The sequence below is a fragment of the Gymnoscopelus microlampas genome (genome assembly GCF_963454915.1).
Source record: "Gymnoscopelus microlampas genome assembly, chromosome: 7".
Classification (NCBI taxonomy): Eukaryota; Metazoa; Chordata; class Actinopteri; order Myctophiformes; family Myctophidae; genus Gymnoscopelus; species Gymnoscopelus microlampas.
In genome coordinates this window covers 55,856,866-55,874,365 of record NC_139944.1, presented here as the reverse complement: position 1 = coordinate 55,874,365, position 17,500 = coordinate 55,856,866, and the positions used below count along the sequence as shown (strand labels likewise).

The window sequence follows — 17,500 nt, the reverse complement described above, 5'->3', positions numbered from 1 at the left end:
CATGGAGGAAGTGGTGTGTGGAAAATGTGTGTGTGTGTGTGTGTGTGTGTGCGTGTGCGCGTGTGCGTGCGTGCGTGCGTGTGTGTGTGTTGGGGGGGAATGAAAAAAGAGGAAGAGAGCAAAAAAAGAGTAAGGTGATCGTGGAGGGAGAGAGATAGAGAGGGAGGGAGAGAGAGAGAGAGAGAGGGAGGGAGGGAGAGAGAGAGAGGGGGGGTTCAGGGCTAACAGGAAACAGGAGATAGATAAAGAGAGAATAAAAGCAGAAGAGGGGAGATTCCTGGTTGTTCCACTCTTCCTCTATCTGGGTGTTTCTCAACCTTTTTTCATTTCAATGACCCCCCACCCCCCCCAGTTTGGTTCTTATCTATCTCATTTCGTATCTAATCAAATGGAGCCGTAAGGGTTCATTTGGTTCCATTTGTACTCTCAGAGTTACAGGACTGGTAAGTAAAGGGTCCATTTGGTTCCTGCACTATCAATCATTTAGCACCCCACGGAGTACGGACGGACGGACCACTGGTGGGGGTCCCCGGACCGCAGTTTGAGAACCGGGGGGGCCTCTTAGCTGTGTTGTCACTCTGGAATGTTCCAGAGTGTCCTCACTCAGCCACAAAAAATGAAAAAAGACCATTTTTGTGTATTTTTACATCTAAAGTCCCTAAAAAGCCAATCTTAATTACTTCCTGTAAATGAAAACGTGCTGCGTGATGACATAATACAGCCTTCATGAATATAAAAGAATCTTGATTACATGCACCTGTTTGATTCCCATAGCTGCACGTTCTTCAAACACAGCTGATTTTAATTACAGAGATACTCCGTTTTGAATCTCATTGAAGATGAGTGTATTACTCATTTTAAACTTCATCTGCACACTAAAATATGTATCTGAAAACATTATAGGTTAGAAATAAGCCAGGTAGTAGCAAACGTGCTTCACTGGCCGTCTCTCTCTCACTTGTAAACAAACACTAGCTGTTGCGCACGGCTGAAGTGATTGAGATCCAACGTCCCATAGCCTGAAGGGATGGGACCTTCTGATTGGTTTAGAGTCGTTGAGCCCACGTTTCAGGCTGAACCTTCAAAATAAAATACCGAAAATGTCACTTCAGTGCGTCTTTAAGCCCTATCTTATACTTTTTTTGATTTGATAGTAAAATCACAATATAACTTAAGGATCCAGGATCCTTAAGTTATTAAAGCAGGGGGTCTTCAACGTTTTCAGGCCCTCTATATCGTATAAAATTGTGTTTCAGATTAAACTTTTTTTGTTTACTTGGTCTGCTCTTTCTTCCCTCTACACCAAACCCCTCTTTGCCAAAAATAGCCGATCTACAAGCTCACAACGCCTCGCAGCGCGAGGCGTTGTGAGCTTGTAGATCGGCTATTTTTGGCTAAAGTTCTCCTCAGAAAAGGGACGCTAGGGTTCAAGTGGTTAAGGTAAAAAAAAAATCATATCGCACAAAGATTTGGCGGACCCTCTGTAGTAACTCTGAGGACCCCCTAGGGGTCTCGGACCCCCTGTTGAAGACCCCTGCATTAAAGCGTAATGAAACACTTGTTTCCAATGTGGTCCTGCAGCATACCTAAGAATAAATAGTTAAATAACTTACATATAGCAACAATACATTTTAGCAGGCAGCACGTCACGTGAAAGTACACGATATAAAACCACTGAAAAAACAAGCTAAAATACCTGACAAAATAATATCAAACCATAAAAGCCCAAATCAAAGAGCATCACTATCCTGTAGCTTTAACAGTTAGCCATAACTGTGGCCATTACTTCACTGTACGGTAAAAAAAATAATAGAAGATCATAGCATCTGCTATTTTTATTATTTTTGGCGTATAATGACATGGCCAGAATACAGGGACACCAGGGTTTAAAGGGGAAATCCACCCATTTTCAATATTTAACTATGTCATTAATATAGCATAAAGGAGTTGTGTGGAAATAAGAAAAAAGTTCCCCCCTTTCTGTGTTGCCTTGAATTGGAGGATTGATTGTGGGTTTAACATTGCAAATTACAACGTGATGACTCATCATGTTGTAATTTGCAATGTTAAACCCACAATCAATCCTCCAGTTCAAGGCAACACAGAAAGGGGGCAACTTTTTTCTTATTTCCACACAACTCCTTTATGCTATATTAATGACATAGTTAAATATTGAAAATGGGTGGATTTCCCCTTTAAGTTAATACACCTACACACTGCATGCTGCTAAAACCTGATGAGATCTGCTCTCTCTGTGTGTGTGTGTGTGTGTGTGTGTGTGTGTGTGTGTGAGAGAGAGAGAGGGGGACAGTCTGCTTTTGGGCAAGGTTACCCACACAGCAAGACACTGCAGAGTAGTTAGAGCACAAAATCACCAGCCGGCATTTCTGGCACTGAAACCAACACACACACACACACACACACACACACACACACACACACACACACACACACACACACACACACACTTTTTTTACCCTAACACTAACGCCTGAGTTATACGTAGTTGTGCGCTGGTGTCGCACACCAAAAATAGCAGATCTACAAGCTCACAGCTTGTAGAGCACACACACACACACACAACAAAATGCTATAAAAACCTCTAGGCGAGCGTTAGTTCAGCTTGCCAGTTGGCATCACCCTCTTATCTGTGTTCTGTTCTGCGGCAGACAGTCAGACAGACAGACAGACAGACAGACAGACAGACAGACAGACAGACAGACAGACAGACAGACAGACAGACAGACAGACAGACAGACAGACAGACAGACAGACAGACAGACAGACAGGGCAGGGCAGGGCGTTACGTTCTGATTTGAATGCGTGCATCTTGTCAGTGACAACTCTAGGAACTACTGCAGCACAACACCACTGTTCCTGCTTCACTTGACTTCTATCTGGGTGCAGAGTTATACAGTTAGATAACGGACATTAAGTTTGTTCTAAAACGTTGTGTGAGAGAAGCTACACGCGTTAAATAACATCCTCTCTGTCGGGGGGGAAACCTCATACGTCCCAAACTGACACTTTTCAGGACTCAAGTTAAAAAAACATCAAAAGTAGCAGATCTACAAGCTCAAAATTGGCTTTTTTTTTAATATTCCTCGAATATGGAGAAAATATGTATATTCGAATATGAAAATGAATATTCGAATATAAAAAAAATAAGAAAAAAAAACTTTTTTTTGACAGGGACAATACAAAAAATGATTTATAAGTTATAAAAACAAACAAAAAATATGTTTTATTGGATCCGAGCACTCGATACATTGTTTTTTGTATTGTTTCTGTCAAAAAAAAGAAGAAAAATATATATTTTTTGAAGAAAAAATAAAAAAATAATAATAATAGTATTCGAATATATTCGAATATCTGACAATTTTTAAGACCAATATTCGAATATCATTTCTAAGGAAAGTTGACAGCACTATCAAGTAGGACGTTAATTTACAAAAAAGCACAAAAGGTTAGAATATAGAGATAAGAGGTTTCTGCCTCGACAGAGAGACGATATAGATTTATGGAGGCAACAGGGGGGACTGATTAAATATTTTACACCACTTGGAAAACAGAACAGCAAAAGCAGCACATTCCATTCCATTCCAGAGCTGAGCCACACACACACACACACACACACACACACACACACACACAGAGAGCTGAGCCCCGCCCCTCTGGCTCTGTTGTGTCCGTTTGGTAAAAAGCTCGTCGGCAACTTTGTGTCCAAGTTACCCGATGGACCGTTTGATTTGAAACCGACTCGCCCAGTAAAATATGAAAGGCCTGAACATCGCTGACTGTGGGGTAATGGAGATGTGTGGAGAGAGACGTGTGTCTCTGTGTTCAATCTGTGGAGGGAAGCAGAACGAAGCAACGTGATACCTGGCCTCATCGCTGTCTGTCTGTCTGTCTGTCTGTCTGTCTGTCTGTCTGTCTGTCTGGGAGTGAGTGAGTGTCACAAAGGAAGGAGGAGAGACGCTGTCTGTCTGTCTGTCTGTCTGTCTGTCTGTCTGTCTGCCTGCCTGCACTGGGAGTGACTGACTGACTGACTGTCACAAAGTATGTCCATTTGTTATGCTAGGTTGATGAATTGAAGACGTAGGACCACAATGGCAGGGGTGCACATAACTGGTGCGCAGGTGCGCAGGTGCGCATGCGCACCCAAAATAAATGCTGTGCGACACATCAGACGACGCGAGGCGATTTTGCGCACCAACAGCTGGGACAGGAATTTCCAAGCTTTTATTTTTTAGCAAAACTACCTAGTCTCCATGCTCTTATGATGACTATGTTTGTTACTATCCATCCACACACCTCTCACCACACTATGCTCCACACATCCACATCTACACACTGAACTGACTACACACCTCATTGGATCCGTTAAGATGTTTTGTTCACCCTCTTTTAGTTGTTGTTGTCATTAGGCCTTCTTCTTAATAAATACACCTTGTGTTACATTGTACCCTGGTCTCCTCCCCAATGTGTGTCACGGCCAAGAGCCAGCTGTGACAAATAGTATTAGTATATCACAGTATATATGCATCTGCTGCTATGCTCAGGCACCTTTATATGTCACTATGTCAGGTACTATGTGTAAATATGTACATCCTTTGTTTGTTTTCTTTGATTGATCTCTCTTCGACCTTGCCCCCGCCCCCCGCCCACCTCCTTCTGAAATGAATTTCACCCACTTTGTTTTACTTCTGTAAATCTGTGATGTGACAATAAAGCCCATTCTGATTCATGTACGACACGGTTCGGTTCGGTTCGGTTTAGGTTCCACACTGGCTGTCTCTCTCCATCTCTATCTCTCACTCTCTCTATCACTCTTTCCCACCCTCCTCCCCCCCCCCTCTCTCTCTACCTCAGTCGACCCCACTTCTCCTTTCTGCTCGTAGAGATGTGATCTATTGTCTCTAACTCTTATCTAAGCTGCTTAAAAATGCAACAGGAAGGAGATGTGGGGGAGATACTGTACTGTAGCACATGTTTGATCTATTTCTCTGTCTGCGGGTCTGTTTGTGTAATAATGTGTAATTGTGTGCATATCCGTTTGTGTGCGTGTTGCAGTGGAGTGCACAGACATTTTGAGGGGCAGGTGCTCAAGTAAATTATACTTTTTTTTGTTTACTTAGTCTGCTCTTTTTTCCCTCTACACCTATACCTCTTTGCCAAAAATAGCCGATCTACAAGCTCACAACGCCTCGCAGCGCGAGGCGTTGTGAGCTTGTAGATCGGCTATTTTTGGCTAAAGTTCTCCTCAGAAAAGGGATGCTAGGTTTCGAGTGGTTATGGTAAAAAGAAAAATCGTATCACATAAAGATTTGGCGGACCCCCTGTAGTAACTCTGAGGACCCCCTAGGGGTCCCGGACCTCCTGTTGAAGACCCCTGCTGTAAACTGAAAAAAAACGTTTTTTCCCTTTTTTTCAAAAGGGCACTTCTGGTCAAGAGGGCAAAGGGCAGGTGCTCTAGCACCACCTTGAGTCTATCTGTGCACGTCCCTGGGTGTTTGTGTGTGCGAGTGTGTGTACGTGCGTGTGTGTGTGTGTGTGTGTGTGCGCGTGCGGTTTCTCCGTACTTGAGCAGGTGGTCCTTGTTGCTGCGTGTCTTGGTGAGGAAGCGTTCGGCCAGCTTCTCCAGGTTGCGGCTGTAGTCCATCTCGATCTCAGACTTCTTCCTGAAGAAGTCCTGCAGGTCCTGAAGGAGCTGAACCCTCAGCTCACACTGCTGGTCCAGACACTTCAGCTGCTCCACCAGCTGAGCCCGGATCTCTGGAGAGAGAGAGAGAGAGAGAGAGAGAGAGAGACATTTAGACCACTTTATACCTGGTATCCATAGTTTAGTCCGGGTAGGTAGAGCTCGGTAGAGCTCTCGCATTTTGGACCACCAGGTCATGGGTTCGATTCCCGGGAACCGCCAACTCAGAGTATGAGTAGCACGTATTTCACTTGCAGGGCAGTGCTGTTTTTTATTATTTTATTTTCAAATGGCCGAAATGTATACAGAGTGAGGGCTGAAGTGGTTAATGTAGGTTTTAGTAATAATAATCAAGATCTACAAAGTAACTAGTAACTAAAGTTTTCAAATAAATAAAGTAAAAGTACAATATTTGGATCCAAGATGTAGTGGAGTAGAAGTAAAAGTATTGGAAATTGAAAATACTCAAGTAAAGTACAAATACCTCAACATTTTACTGAAGTACCGTACTTAAGTAAATGTACTTAGTTACTTTACACCACTGATGGGAGCTGATGGTAGGTGTGGCGCTGCACCTCACACAAGTGGTCTCTAAACACATTGTAACAGGGGTCTCTAAACACATTGTAACAGGGGTCTCTAAACACATTGTAACAGGGACAGACTCCCACGTTCTCGGCTGATACCAACAACCTCTCCGACCTACAATACTACTTTGGTCAAAAAGATCTACAAGCTCACAACGTGATGCTGTGTTGTTGTTGTGAGCTGCTATTGTTATGTCACAATGTCATGTGACAATGTACACAATAGGACTTAAGTGGTTAAGATTATTGTGTTCCTGTATCAGCTGTTTCCCCCAGATGACTACACACACACACACACACACACACACACACACACACACACACACACACACACACACACACACACACACACACACACACACACACACACACACACACACACACACACACACGACACTTTGTTTACATAGTAAGATAAATGGTAGCACTTGATAAACACTATTATTCATTATAAGTAGTTAATAGATCATTCATATTGTTATTATAGCCTCACAGCAGTCACAGAGTCATATTTTTAAGGTTTTCAGAAAAGAAGAAGTCATTCTAGTTGACTTATAGGCAATCATGTTTTTATCTGCCTTTATTTATTTCTGCATAACTCTAGTCTCCTATAACACTGCTGGTTCACCATGCCTTATTGTCTGTCCTCGGCCTATCAGAATGTTTGTTACATTAAAAAAAAAGTGTACTTAAAATGACTTGCAGAAAGTGATTGTGGAATGTAACCGGCATTCTGATAGGCTGAATGTAACAAGCATTGTGATAGGCTGAGGACATAGGCAATAAGGCCCAATGAAGCAGCAGTGTTAGGACAGTAGAGTTAGGCAGACATTTGACCAAAACATGACTTATCATAGGCAATTATGATATGAGGCTAGTAATGATTTACTTAAATGTATGCTTGCTTATATATACTGCACATGTACACATACATAAATGTATATGATATTGAAGTATGACACATGCACACACCTCGTTGTGTGCTATGATCACCATACGGACTTACAGCCACTTGTTTACCTTTGCTACTTTCCTCTTCTTTAACACATTAAGCCGATTCTACAAATGTCTTCTAAATCTCAACAGTTTTCAGAAAAAAACTTTTTTATGTCAAGGACCCCCAAAATGATATGTATTTGGCCACCGACCCACATCTCAAAATGTTTTGTTCCAGGGACCCCCAGAAGCAAAGAATAAGAGTTAAAAATGTTCGCTTTAAACAATATATTTTCAAAGATATGCAACACATGTTCACGATTTTTCAAAAATAGCAGATCTGCAAGCTCATAGCGCGGCACTCGGTGCCGCGTTATGAGCTTGTAGATCTGCTATTTTTGAATAGCCAAAGTGTAAAATAATGCTTTTTTAGCTCAAATCAAAAAGTGACACAGATGCGTTCCAGGTTTTTAATGGGTTAATTCCTTCTTTAGTTATCGTGTGGCTGTAATGTCGAGGAAATGAAACCAAAAGGAGTTTTACTGTCGTGTCCTTTGGACAACAATATCTCGTTTGCTTTCATTTTTCTCTCACACCATAAAGAGGATCATGTGAGAAGTGCGAGTGAAGCTGGTTGAGCCCAAACAGAGAGAGAGACCAGGGATATGGGGCGATATGAAAATCACCCGTCACCATTATTGTGCCAAAGAATAATTGTGATTAACGAAGTTGAAACTCACAACTCAAATGAATGGTATAGCCTACAGCATTGGTTCTCAAAGTGGGGTCCGGGGACCCCCAGGGGTCCTTGAGGGAGTTCCAGGGGGTCCCCAGCTAAATGATAGATTAGGCACCAAATGGACCCTTATGGGTCTGTAACTCTGAGAGTGTACAAATGGAACCAAATGGACCCTAACGGGTCCATTTGGTTCCATTTGGACACTCTCAGAGTTACATTGACATAGATTTTACAATATAAATTGCGGTCCAAGTGATAGAAATGCCATTAAATGGGGGTCTGTAGCCCTAATGCATGTCAAACTGGGGGTCCTTGAAATTAAAATGGTTGAGAATCACTGCTAGAGCCGTAAAAAAATCTTCTCTTATGGGGGTCCCTGGCATATCTTTTGAAATGGGGGTCCGCGGGCTAATAAGTGTCAATTTGGGGGTCCTTGACATGAAAAAGTTTGAGAACCACTGGTATAGCCTGCAGTAGTATCTTTGCATCTGCCCGTGTGAACGCAGCATAATTCTGCGTTCACACGGGGCAGATACAAAGATACTACAGTACAGGCTACCATTCATGTTCAATGGAAGCCAGGGACATGAAGACACAAAGCAACAACACCCGACGTTTGTAGCTGCTATAAAAAGATACAAGTTGAAGTTGAGCTGGGTTCAACTTCCAGATACAAGGATACAAAACTACAACTGTAGCTCTGATGACGCAGCGCTTGATGACGTCAACGATCGCGTTGAGCGATACGGATACAAAGTGACAGAGTGACAATTATGCTGTGTATCTGTGTACTGTATCTGTTAGGGCTGGTGAATTAATATTCGAATATCGGATATTACTCGAATATGGGGAAAATATGTATATTCGAATATGAAAATGAATATTCAAATATTTAAAAAAAAATATATATATATATATATTTTTTAATTTAATGTTTATTTGACAGGGACAATACAAAATAACAATGTATCAAGTCAACAAAATATATGTTTTATTGGATCCGAGCACTTTTTGTATTGTTTCTGTCAAAACAAAATGTAATTCTTTCTTTTTATTTTTTTTTAATTACATATTTTTTTATAATAATATTAGAATATATTCGAATATCTGCCCATTTTTAAGACCAATATTCGAATATCATTTCTGAGGAAAGTTGACAGCACTAGTATCTGTGTATCTGTGTATCTTTGTATCTAACAGTGTGAACGCAGCATAAGAGAGACGGTTCATGATTGTTTTGTTCAATCAGCATAAGAACTGAATCACATCGGCAACAATCGAACCAAATCCAATTGGAAAAGCTCTTTGCAACAATGTCCGTTCAATTCAGCAGAGAGATCTACAGTAATACTAAAGCTCCATTTCCCCCTTTTTTCTATATTCTGCAGCCAAACACTTGTGACCTGCAATGTGTTTCAACGCAACGCAATCCTCCACGGAAACTGGAGGCCACAAACTCTCACCACCAGCAGAGCTGAAACCACACTATGGGGCCGTTCTGATTAAGATGCATGCAGCGACAACATGCAAGACATAACAGTCTGAAAGATGTACATCCTACTCTCTCACACACACACACACACACACACACACACACACACACACACACAGGGAGCTGAAAACACCTGGCGGAGCAGAGCTGTGCTCATGACAGTGGTCTGGCCCGCAGTTCTTCTTGGCCCGCTTCCACCCCTCCTCCTCCTCCTCCTCCTCCTCCTCCTCCTCCTCCTCCTCCTCCTCCTCCTCCTCCTCCTCCTCCTCCTCCTCCTCCTCCTCCTCCGACAATCCCTTCCCAATCCATCCGCAGAGGAGCAGCAGCAACCGCTGTGTGTGTGTGTGTGTGTGTGTGTGTGTGTGTGTGTGTGTGTGTGTGTGTGTGTGTGTGTGTGTGTGTGTGTGTGTGTGTGTGTGTGTGTGTGTGTGTGTGTGTGTGTGTGTGTGTGTGTGTGTGATCGTCAATCCTCTTATCCACACATATCCTGAGTTCTCCAGAGACGGCCATTTATCCGGCGGCCTCATCGCTTTACATTTCCCCACTTTGCGCACGCACACGTGCACGCGCGCACACACACACACACACACACACACACACACACACACACACACAGAGCACTCCCGAGTCTAACCTCAAATTAATAGACTGCACTCACAGCACAGACTCACTGCACACACACACACACACACACACACACACACACACACACACACACACACACACACACACACACACACACACACACACACACACACACACACACACACACACACACAACTATATTCAATCACTATCTCCTCCTGCAGAGGACAGAGTGTTACAAATGGAACCAAATGGACCTTTAAGGGTCCATTTGGTTCCATTTGCACAGCCTTCTGAGCAGTGCTGGAAGAAGTACTGACATGTTTTATTACTTAAGTAAAAGTATCAATACCACCATGTAGGAATACAAGTTAAAGTCCAGTGTTCAAATGTCAAAATTCTCGAGTAAGAATACAAATGTATGGGCTTCAAAATATACTAATATCAATACTAAAAGTAAAAGTACTCGTTATGCAGTATGTCCCATTTCACAAGTTTGTCATGTATAAAAGTCTTTTGAAAATAGCAGATCTACAAGCTCACAACGCGTCGCGTTGTGAGCTTGTAGATCTGCTATTTTCAAGTATAGATCTGCTATTTTCAAGTATAGAGAGAGCTGAAGTGGTTAATGTATGTTTTGTAATACTATGCAAAATCTTCAGAGTAACTAGTTACTTAAGTTTTCAAATAAATGTACTGGAGTAAAAAAAAAAGTACAATATTAGCCTCTGAGATGTAGTGGAGTAAAATTGGAAATACTAAAAGAAAAAACTCAAAATTGCACTGTTGCAAGTACAGTACTTGAGTACATGTACTTTAGTTACTTTCCACCACTGCTTCTGAGTTCCACCAAGGATCATGTGATCATGTGTTGTGTGTGTGTGCACAACAATGCAGTTTACACCACGACGTGGGTTGCGAAGAAGTGCATGCAAGCAAGCGCACGGACGCATGCACACGCACACACACACACACACACACACACACACACACACACACACACACACACACACACACACACACACACACACACACACACACACACACACACACACACACACACACACACACACACACGCACACGCACACACACAACACAACCAACCACGCAATCATGATAAGCTGGATCAACGCTGACATCTGACAGGCTAATGCTACGCTCTCAGAGCTGCCTGCCCGCAGCCAACGCATGCATCCTTGTCAAGGGGTGGTTTGAAGAAATGCACACAAACACACAAACACACAAACACACTCCAAAAATCCACACGCACATGAAACCCTCAGCCAGCCTTCAGTTCACAGCTCTGCCCCCGAGGAGCTCAAACTATTCTTCATCATTCACTCCAAGGCAAAGAGGTTCTATTTGTCTCAACTTTTCAATTCAATTTCAAAGGAGCTTTAGATATTGTCATGAGAGAAAACATACGTTTACATTGTCAAAGCAAAAGTGGAACAAAACTATCGAAACAGAACAATGTACGTACAATGAAATGAGAATAAATTAATGTCGTAAACGAAGCTGTGTTTACATCGCAACTTAGAGCAGGGGTTTTCAACCAGTGGTCCTTGACGGGGTTCCAGGGGGTCCTCAGCCGAATTAATAGTTAGCAACCAAATTGATCCTTATGTGTCTGTAACTCTGAGAGTGTACAAATGGAACCAAATGGACCCGTTAGGGTCCATTTGGTTCCATTTGTACACTCTCAGAGTTATAGAACCATAAGGGTCCATTTGGTTCCATTTGTACACTCTCAGAGTTATAGAACCATAAGGGTCCATTTGGTTCCATTTGTACACTCTCAGTTAAAAGAACACTGATGATGGTGATACAGTATAGATTGGGATGAATCTAGCCAACCAATGTGCTATATATATATATATAAAATGATACAGAGGCTTTCCCTGTCTTAATGATTAAAGATAGTTGATCTGTTCATATGTATAGTATTTCTATGTACCGAGGTATGTCTCTCTCTCCCCCTCCCTCCCTCCCTCTCTCTCTTTCTCTCCCTCTCCCTCTCCCTCTCTCTCTCTCTACCTCTCCCTCTCTCGCTTTCTCTCCCTCTCCCTCTCTCTCTCTCTCTCTCTCTCTCTCCCGGCCTGTATGTGTAGTAGTTGTCCCGCAGTAGGCCTACCTTTACACCGCTGGCTGTACAGGAAACGGACGGCCTTGGCTTCCATTGTGGCCTCCTCTCTCCTACTCCTCTCTCCTACTCCTACTCCTCTACTCCTATACTCCTATAGTCCTACTCTCCTACTCCTCTACTCCTATACTCCTATAGTCCTACTCTCCTACTCCTCTACTCCTATACTCCTATAGTCCTACTCTCCTACTCCTCTCTCCTACTCCTCTCACATTCACAGACAGAGGTGTGTGTCTGTCTGACAGGCTGCTGTCCACGCTCTGCCTTTTGTCTTTTTTACAGCTGAGCGGGGCTGTTTCCTCCTCACCGTCACACACACACACACACACACACACACACACACACACACACACACACACACACACACAAAGGGAAGTGGGATTTCTAAATGTGTGTCTGCTATAAACACACACACACACACATCGCACGCAATGCACTACATCAGCCCGCCTATTATTTTCTGGCCCCGCGGACAAACACAACACACACACACACACACACACACACACACACACACACACACACACACACACACGCCTTAACAGTGCATACAGTACAGTACAAACCCAGGTGAGAGATACAGCCTGTGGCACGCTTTGCGTTCCTCTCTTTTAAAGTACTATACAGTCATTCTTTACTGATTAAAGGCCAGAGAACTGAGGAGCTATCAGACTCTCTGCAGGAGGTGACTTCATCACACACACACACACACACACACACACACACACACACACACACACACACACACGGTCTGTATTAATTACCTGCTTGGAATGTGAGCTTTGACTACATAGTTATTGTCTCTCATTGTGGTTGTGTGTGTGTGTGTGTGTGTGTGTGTGTGTGTGTGTGTGTGTGTGTGTGTGTGTGTGTGTGTGTGTGTGTGTGTGTGTGTGTGTGTGTGTGTGTGTGTGTAATTTGCTGATCACACAGTTGTTGTCGATGATGGGAAGTGAGTCACAGAGTCCCGCCTGTCGAGGCCTCCAGACAAGCGGCCTGTAATTAACCCAACTGAGCAACACACACACACACACACACACACACACACACACACACACACACACACACACACACACACACACACACACACACACACACACACACACACACACACACACACACACACACACACACACACACACACACACACACACACACAGTATATATATACCTCATCTGAAACTATGCATGTTCCTCCATCCAGACATAATAACACAACGCTGAAGGTAACCGATGAGAGAGGGGGGGGGGGTGGTCCCATGTGACCACATTAGCAGTGGAGTGTGAAGGAGAGAGTAAAGAGAGGAGAGGAGAGGAGAGGAGAGGAGAGGAGAGGAGAGGAGAGGAGAGGAGAGGAGAGGAGAGGAGAGGAGAGGGTTAAGAAGATGCAGGTATAATGGGGGTAAAATGGATTTAAGCGACACAGGGTCGTGATCCTAAAGACTTCATGATGATGCAGAGGGATTCTGACACTCCATATAACAGGATATACACACACACACACACACACACACACACACATATATATATGAGAGAGAGAGAAAACGGGAGAGGAGCCTGGACGCCATCTCTCACACCTCCTATCCTGCTAAATCCTTCCAGCCTTTACTGTATATGAAAAAGAAAAGTCTAATGACCAGCGTTCATTTAACATGTTAAAGGCAGACCAACAGATAAAGGACAACTTACAATATATACATACTACAAGTGGAAATGTACAGTGATGATGAAAATGATCTGTTCCTGATCTAAATGAATTAAATGAACCCTGTTGATGTTATTGGCTCTAGTCAGTGAGAGAGAGAGAGAGAGAGAGAGAGAGAGAGAAAGAGAGAGAGATGCTGATGGTAAACAAGGAGGACAGACACACATGATTCCTAACAGACAACAGTCTCCTTCCTCTTCCTTCACAATGGTCAGCGTGCCAATCCAGACCAGACCAGGCCAGTCAGAACCAACTGGGATGTAAACTGGAATGTGACGCCCCCCCCCCCCCCCCCCCTCCTCCTCCTCCTCCAGACAAACTCTGTCACATTTTCCAGGCAGACCAGTTGAGCAGGTCTTGTAAAACACTCTGCAATTCCACTTTTCACTTCTGATGCTCTCTCTCCCTCCCTCTCTCTCTCCTCGTCTCCCTCTCTCTCTCCCACTAGCGCATGTCTGTCTGTCTGTCTGTGGTGCTGGGGTGGGGTGGGGGGGTGTGTGGGGGGATTGTGTCTGGTCCATGTGTCTGAGCCTACAGTTGACCAGACATCGTCCAGACGTCCAACTGCCTCGATCACTCACACCACACTAGGGCTGGTGAATTGATATTCGAATATCGAATATTCCTCGAATATGGGGAAAATATGTATATTCGAATATGAAAATTAATCGAATATATATCAAAAATAAAAAAATAACGTTTTTTTTGTTTATTTGACAGGGACAATACAAAAAACAATGTATCAAGTTATAAAAACAAACAAAATATATGTTTTATTGGATCCAAGCACTCGATACAGTGTTTTTTGTATTGTTTCTGTCAAAAAAAAAATTAAAACATATTTTTTTGAAAAATGTATATATTCTTTTATAATAATAATAATATTCGAATATCTGCCAATTTTTAAGACCAATATTTGAATATCATTTCTGAGGAAAGTTGACAGCCCTACACCACACAAGGCCAAAACCCCTCTCTCCCAAATATCAGAAGTTGTAACAAAAATAATGGGGGTCTGTGTGGCCTTAAAGCATAGCAAACTGGGGGTCCTTAAAAATGATAAAGAAACACTGAACTAGAAGACCAACATCATGGCCACTCACTCCTCTGTGCTCTTAGGGGCTGGTATAAACATGTCACCCCTAACCCAGGGGTGATGCAACTTTGATGATGGAGGGGGCCACTATATTTCCACACTCACTCCAGAGGGGCCACATTGCATATGCTGTCGAGGCCATTTTATGTCACACCAAAGCAGCAAAAATAGCAGATCTACAAGCTCAAAACGCGTCGCAGCGCGACGCGTTTTGAGCTTGTAGATCTGCTATTTTTGCTACTTTTGAATTGGAATCCTGATTTTCTTTTAGCTATTTATTGAATTGAAATCCTGAAAATGCATTCAGTTATACTTATGTTAACAGTATGAACTTAAATACAAATACATTGGACATAAAAAAAGACAATATAATTGTAATACTAGTCATTAAGCTACTAATATAGACTGAAGTCATTAAAGCGGGTCATGTTTGCGATTGTGTAACAGCTGAAATCAATAATATAATCAGTATTACGATATTATCCTGTGGGGCCCGCATTAAGTGAAGGTGGGGGCCACATGTGGCCCCCGGGCCGCCAGTTGCCCACGTATGCCCTAAGGAACCCCTCTGCAGCGTGTGATGCAGTTTACCGTCTCTGTGACATAACAGCCTTGGATACAGACGATCCAAAGATACCGCCGCGAGCGCTGATCACTGTGTGTACCTGAAACCGCCCACGGCCTTGTGCACAACGCTCAGACACACCGGCACACATCCGTGTCATTTTAACTCACTGAGTGCCAGAATTATTTCTGGCCAGTGCGATTTCTTCTTTTTTTTTTTTTTTCAAAGTAAAAAAAAGTGCTTAGGAAGCGAGATACAGCCTTTTTCAGTTATAAGTTAAACAAGGAGTGGATGGAGCTGCAAATCTTCAGATGATGATATCTTGGGTTCTGAACATTTTTCTTTTTTTTTACTATTTTTTCAAAAACACGTGAAACACGTGATTGGCACGTTGCACCATAGCGGTAAAACACGTGAAACACGCAAAAGGCACTCAATGAGTTAAGATTTCTTTGGCTATTCAAAAAGAGCAGATATACAAGCTCAGATGCTCACAAGCTATGGGCTTGCAGATCTGCTATTTTTCTTTTAAATCGTGAAAATGTGTGACAAATCTTTGAATATATATATATATTTTAAAGCAATTTATTTTTTACTCAAATCTGTTTCTGGTGGGGTCCCTTGAACAACATATTTTGAGATGGGGGTTCGTGGCCAAATACATAATCTAAAAATGTTTTTCTAAATCCTAACAGCATGCTGCTATATCAGTGGTGCTCCAACTTTGTTTTCATGACATAACAAAAGCCTTGGATACAGACGATCCAAAGACACCGCTGTGAGCCCTGATTACTGTGTACCTGAAACCGCCCACGGCTGTGTGCACAACACACACGCACACACACACACACACAAACACACACACACACACAGGCACACACACAGGCACACAGGCACACACACACACACACCCCCCCTGTGTGGCCAAGCTGTCACTCTTTTAGATTCTCCACGGCAACCATCCAGTGGGCTGTCGGAGGCCACACCCCCAGGTCTGTCCTCTCTCTCATTATGACAGATTGTGGGCGTGCGACCGACCTCTACACACAGCCAAAGATCCTGAGTGTTCATTTAACCACGTAAAGACACATTTTATATATACTTGTTGTGGGTGTATACGTGTCTCACGCAAAATAGCAGATCTAACAGTCCAAGCTACAATCTCTGAATCTCAAGACACGTCGCATCATCCAGGGTTGCCAGATTATGTTTATTATAATTTCCCCGCAAGATTTTATTTGAAAATAGCAGATCTACAAGCTCACAACGCATCGCATCGCGACGCGTTGTGAGCTTGTAAAAAGTGTGACTTTGTTAAAGTGCTCAAGTGGCCCATAAGTCGCTTCTTTTGGGCTGGTTTTCCTAGACCTGGTTGCTTGTTTCTCTCACAGAATCTGGTCGCGTCGCTATCATTGCTATAGAGTGTGTGTTCAGTAACAGGAGTCTCCCCGTCTCTCCAGCTCTTTAATAAACAGAAAATACATTTTCCGGTAGGTGTCAAAATCTCAGCCAATCAGGAGAAAGTACCCATTTTTAAGCTTCATTTTTATAGTGTTCCAGTTCCACTTTTGTCTGCTCATTTCTTAGTGTCATCACTTCACATTTCACTTGTTTAATCTGTTTCCTGATTGAGTTCTCTATCCTGATTGGATAAAATTGGAAATGAAACTGAAACTGAAATGAAAATGCATTTTGTGTTTTATAAAGAGCTGGAGAGACAAGGAGACTCCTTTTACTGAACAAACACTCTATAGCAATGAGTACTATCAGAATATAGAGCTATTTAACACTTATTTTAACCAAAGAAAATCACTTACTCTACCTTTAACAGTTTGCAAAGACAAGCACAGGGAAGTACAGTTCAATACAAGGTCTATTAATAGGATTTTAAACCCAAGAAAGACTTCTTGTTTCTATTGGGGTCCGTTGTACTCAATTCATCGAAACTTC

At 42.8% G+C, this 17,500-nt stretch overlaps 1 protein-coding gene across 3 annotated transcripts in view; it reads right to left on the bottom strand.

The window, feature by feature from the left end:
• Positions 1 to 17,500, bottom strand: part of srgap2 (SLIT-ROBO Rho GTPase activating protein 2) — a 146,041-nt gene that overhangs the window by 69,458 nt on the left and 59,083 nt on the right. For 2 of the 3 annotated variants that reach the window (XM_084061434.1, XM_084061435.1), the window contains exon 2: positions 5,583 to 5,775. In XM_084061434.1, the coding sequence (XP_083917560.1) occupies positions 5,583 to 5,775 (193 nt within the window). Of the gene's footprint in view, positions 1 to 5,582; positions 5,776 to 12,175; positions 12,259 to 17,500 lie in introns of those variants that run through there. The other variant, XM_084061436.1, reaches the window with a different exon arrangement.